The sequence below is a fragment of the Takifugu rubripes genome, chromosome 20, assembly GCF_901000725.2.
Source record: "Takifugu rubripes chromosome 20, fTakRub1.2, whole genome shotgun sequence".
NCBI classification, from domain to species: domain Eukaryota; kingdom Metazoa; phylum Chordata; class Actinopteri; order Tetraodontiformes; family Tetraodontidae; genus Takifugu; species Takifugu rubripes.
In genome coordinates, this window is record NC_042304.1 from 17,468,779 (window position 1) to 17,473,778 (window position 5,000).

The window sequence follows — 5,000 nt, forward strand, 5'->3', positions numbered from 1 at the left end:
ACGGAAGCCGTGAAGTTTGTGCAGGACACCTCAAAGTTCTGGTACAAGCCTGACATCTCCAGAGACCAAGGTACTCGTTAAAATGCTCTCTTGTGCCAAACATGGTGATTTAAACTTCGACTGTGTGATAGCCATCGCAGTTCTGAAGGACAAAGATCCGGGAGCCTTCATCGTCAGGGACAGCCATTCGTTCCGGGGGGCGTACGGTTTTGGCCATGAAGGTCGCTACACCTCCTCCCTCTGTTTTACAGCAGAGTAAAAGGGTGGGCTGCTCTTTCATCTTCAGGTGGACTCTAGAGTCAATAAATGTCTGTAAAGTAGTTCCTGTTCCTCTGCAGGGGGCGATCTGGCCAGCGAGCTGGTGAGACACTTCCTGATCGAGTGCACACAGAGGGGGGTTCGGCTCAAAGGCTGCCCCCAACGAGCCCTATTTCGGTGAGACCAACACAACTTCATGACCAGTAACTGGGACTGGATTTTAATATCAGCTCACATTGGATATGTATGAAAATAGCTGGAGAAATCACAGCATTTTTACTGGTTGACTCTACAGAAATACAGCAAAACACATGATTCTATTTATAACTATCTCGTTCTCATCCCTCCATCCAAATCTGTAAGGAACGAAAAGAGAAAACACCCAAAAACGTTTTGAACCAGTAAAAATACTCAAACCGCAGTTAGGCCAGTGACACACACACACACACACACACACACACACACACACACACACACACACACACTCATAGAAATGAAGCCATTTTTTATTGTGTGCTGCCCCCCGCTGGACAGAATGGGGAGTTTATTTTTCAACTTTAAAATATTTGTAACGTTTCTGACAGGAAGTCTGACAGCTCTGGTCTGTCAACACTCCATCACCCCGCTGGCTCTGCCTTGCAAACTCATCCTGCCTGACAGAGGTGTGTGTGCGTGTGTGTGTGTGTGTGTGCGTGTGTGTGTGTGTGCATTATACAGTACTCGCTTTTTGCCATGGTTGTGTCACCAGGTTTCTGTCATGTAGATCCGATGTTGGACCTGAATGAAAAACCTTCAGTGACGGCGGCGAACTCGGCAGCTGAACTCCTCAGGCAGGGAGCGGCGTGCAACGTCTGGTACCTGGGCTCTGTGGCGCTGGAGTCCCTGACGGGACACCAGGCGGTTCAGAAGGCCACCACAATGACCATCTCCATGGACCCGCCGCCACAATCTACTGTTGTTCACTTTAAGGTGTCGGCTCAGGGGATCACGCTAACGGACAACCAGAGGAAGTGAGGTTTCACACACACACACACACACACACACACACACACACACACACCACACACACACACACACACACACACACACGCTTGACAGCAACTGTCCTCCTGCAGGTTGTTCTTCCGGAGACATTACGCCGTCAGTACCGTCATCTTCTGCTCTCTGGACCCGCAGGGCAGGAAGTGAGTAATGTTGTGGTTTCCAATTCGTGCCGATGTGGATCCGACATGTGGATTCTTTGAAATTCAAAGTTATTAGAAAACGATGCTCTCTCTCCCTCTCTCTCTCCCTCTCTCTCTCCCTCTCTCCCTCTCTCTCTCCCTCTCTCTCTCTCTCTCTCCCTCTCTCTCTCTCTCACCACACCACACACACAAAGTTTAGCACACTTTTAAGACTGTAACTTTATTATTCTGTCATAAACAGGTGGACAAGAGGCAGCAGTTTTAAACGCAAAGTAAGTTTCTCTTGATTGGATCCTGAACTGGTCCCAAGAATCCTGGAGCAACGTCTCCGTCTCTGTTACCACTGAATGGCAACTTATGGATGTACTTGATGTCTGTGTGGATTTATGCTGGGGTTTAGGGGTAGGGGGTTAGAGTTTGGGATTAGGGTTAGGGGTTTAGGGTTAGGGTTAGGGGTTACGTTTAGGGTTAGGGTTTAGGGGTTTATGGTTAGGGGTTTAGGGTTAGGGTTAGGGGTTTAGGGGTTTAGGGTTAAGGGTTAGGGGTTTATGGTAGGGGTTTAGGGTTAGGGGTTAGGGGGTTACGTTTAGGGTTAGGGTTTAGGGGTTTATGGTTAGGGGTTTAGGGTTAGGGTTAGGGGTTTAGGGGTTTAGGGTTAGGGGTTAGGGGTTTATGGTTAGGGGTTTAGGGTTAGGGTTAGGGGTTACGTTTAGGGTTAGGGTTTAGGGGTTTATGGTTAGGGGTTTTAGGGTTAGGGTTAGGGGTTTAGGGTTTAGGGTTAGGGGTTAGGGGTTTATGGTTAGGGGTTTAGGGTTAGGGTTAGGGGTTACGTTTAGGGTTAGGGTTTAGGGGTTTAGGGGTTTAGGGTTAGGGGTTAGGGGTTTATGGTTAGGGGTTTAGGGTTAGGTTAGGGGTTACGTTTAGGGTTTAGGGGTTTAGGGTTAGGGGTTAGGGGTTAGGGTTTAAGGGTTAGGGTTAGGGTTAGGGGTTACGTTTAGGGTTAGGGTGTTAGGGTTTAGGGGTTTAGGTTAGGGGTTTAGGGTTAGGGGTTAGGGTTTAGGGGTTTAGGGTTAGGGGTTAGGGGTTAGGGGTTTATGGGTAGGGGTTTAGGGTTTATGGTTAGGGGTTACGTTTAGGGTTAGGGTTTAGGGGTTTAGGTTTAGGGGTTTAGGGTTAGGGGGTTAGGGGTTAGTTGTTTAGGGTTAGGGTTTAGGGGTTTAGGTTTAGGGTTTAGGGTTAGGGGTTAGGGGTTAGGGGTTTATGGTTAGGGGTTTAGGGTTTATGGTTAGGGGTTACGTTTAGGGTTAGGGTTTAGGGGTTTAGGTTTAGGGGTTTAGGGTTAGGGGTTAGGGGTTTATGGTTAGGGGTTACGTTTAGGGTTAGGGTTTAGGGGTTTAGGTTTAGGGGTTTAGGGTTAGGGGTTTAGGGATCATTCATGTGTCTGTCACTCAGAGGACAGATACTCATGTCCACCTCTGTGCTCGTCCTCCAGGCTCTTTGGATTTGTAGCCAGGAAAGATCAGAGCGAGACGGAAAACATGTGCATCTGTTCGCCGAACACGACCCTGAGCAGCCGGCCAGCGCTATCGTCAACTTTGTATCCAAAGTTATGATTGGCTCCCATAAAAAGTGAAGAGAGAACATGAATGTACACGCATACAAATTCTCACGCTACTGCGCCGTAGGGTATGACCACCAGAGGGCAACAGAACTTTTGAATTGTGTAAGTGTTCAATTATTTTTTTGTCCAGAAAATCTGATAACACAGGCACATCTGGACTTTCCCTCACGTTGACCTTTGACATTTTCTAAATATGACTGGCTTTTGAACATAAAAAAAAAAAAAAAATTGAGTTTCATTTCTATCCTCGACACGACGGTGTGGGTTAAACGGCATGTAGTTGAAATTTACTGTGTTTATAGTATTTATCTGTTTTTATACATTTGAGTCTATTTCCTTCATATGTTTTTGTATATTAACACAAAATGTATATAAGAATTAGAAGCAGAGGACCTCTTGCAGACCCTTCAAACTGGTCCCTGCGTACTTATTTAAGGACTAATATCGATGTCAATATGCTTCTTGTCCACATACAGGATCATGTAAAATTGTTTACCTAAAAATATTAAAACATGTGATCAAGTCTTTTACACATTTTGATGTCTTTCAACATTAGTGTATAAAACTAAATGAAAGTATAAACATTAGGTAAAAGTAAAATTTTTGAAGAAACTCCTATAATATTTTTTTCTCAGTATCATGTCCAGCAATGAAAGTAAATAGTAATAAACTGAAACGTGTAGGTACCTCAATGACCGATAGATGGCAGTAATCAGCTGACAGTTCATATTGAAGGTAAGTAAAAGTTCATTCTCTCAACGTTGATGAATATTTCAGAATTCGGTTATAAAGTTTCACAACACTGAATTAAACAAAGAGCAGAAGAAAAGACATCCATTTTAAATTCCCAATAATCTTCAGCCTTGCATTTTAGGGTTAGAGTTAGAGTAGACACACGTGTACCGGAGTGTTTCTGAAATATAAAACTTCAGCTCACTCTTTAAATGATGATAACTTTAATTATTTGGATGCTCTTGACAGATTCAACGTTTTCAGGACCAGTTTCATGTGACCATATTTGAACATATTTTACAAGAACATAAATGCATTAAGCAATACCTCACAAATGTGTTTTATATGTCAAACTTTCAATGCTCTTCTGGTTTTCCATTAATTCCTGGTCATTGTTTCCCCACAACATTTCCTCCAGCTGAGATCTGACGAGCAGATTTTAAGTCTGAATCAAGGTCCAGTCGGGGTCCCGGTCCCGGTCCTGCACAGGATGTGGAATAGGGGACTCTTCACAGGAAGACAGCATGAGGGTGGGGGTGAGTGGCGTTAGCAGTGGGGGTCGCCCGGTTGAGGGTGACATCATTTCCGAAACTTTCCACAGCCTGCACACAAAGAAGGCATCAAAAGGTAAAAGAGGACGGGAAAGAATAGAAAGTGAACCCAGTGTGTCAAAGAGGAGGCAGCTCTGCGTGTCTGGGGGGGTCATCTTCCCCCCTCCTCAGCGACTCCCATCGTCAGGGATGAGAAAAGGTCCTGGTGGCAGCAATGTCTCTTGCTGAGTCACCTTCCCTCTGGACCCTTGCAAGGACTTCCTGCTGCGCTCCAGCAGCCCGCCATGATTCTGCTTGAGTCACCTTCCCTCTGGACCCTTGCAAGGACTTCCTGCTGCGCTCCAGCAGCCCGCCATGATTCTGCTGAGTCACCTTCCCTCTGGACCCTTGCAAGGACTTCCTGCTGCGCTCCAGCAGCCCGCCATGATTCTGCTGAGTCACCTTCCCTCTGGACCCTTGCAAGGACTTCCTGCTGCGCTCCAGCAGCCCGCCATGATTCTGCTGAGTCACCTTCCCTCTGGACCCTTGCAAGGACTTCCTGCTGCGCTCCAGCAGCCCGCCATGATTCTGCTGAGTCACCTTCCCTCTGGACCCTTGCAAGGACTTCCTGCTGCGCTCCAGCAGCCCGCCATGATTCTGCTGAGGTCACCTTCC

At 46.5% G+C, this 5,000-nt stretch overlaps 2 protein-coding genes across 3 annotated transcripts in view; both read left to right on the top strand.

Annotated features, from left to right (window-relative positions):
- The window catches only part of LOC115247198 (tensin-3-like), a 6,378-nt gene extending 6,115 nt beyond the window's left edge, over window positions 1-263 (top strand). For both annotated transcript variants that reach the window (XM_029828132.1, XM_029828133.1), the window contains exons 4-5: window positions 1-70; window positions 132-263. The exon at window positions 1-70 is cut by the window's left edge and continues 14 nt beyond it. In XM_029828132.1, the coding sequence (XP_029683992.1) occupies window positions 1-70; window positions 132-259 (198 nt within the window). In that variant the 3' untranslated portion in view covers window positions 260-263. The remainder of the gene's footprint in view (window positions 71-131) is intronic.
- A 43-nt stretch (window positions 264-306) lies between these two features.
- Window positions 307-3,075, top strand: LOC115247262 (tensin-3-like). The gene is given in 8 exon segments (XM_029828414.1): window positions 307-312; window positions 392-415; window positions 417-435; window positions 843-920; window positions 1,022-1,268; window positions 1,374-1,442; window positions 1,684-1,714; window positions 2,935-3,075. Coding segments are annotated over 8 exon segments (615 nt in total).
- Window positions 3,076-5,000: the final 1,925 nt, after the last annotated feature.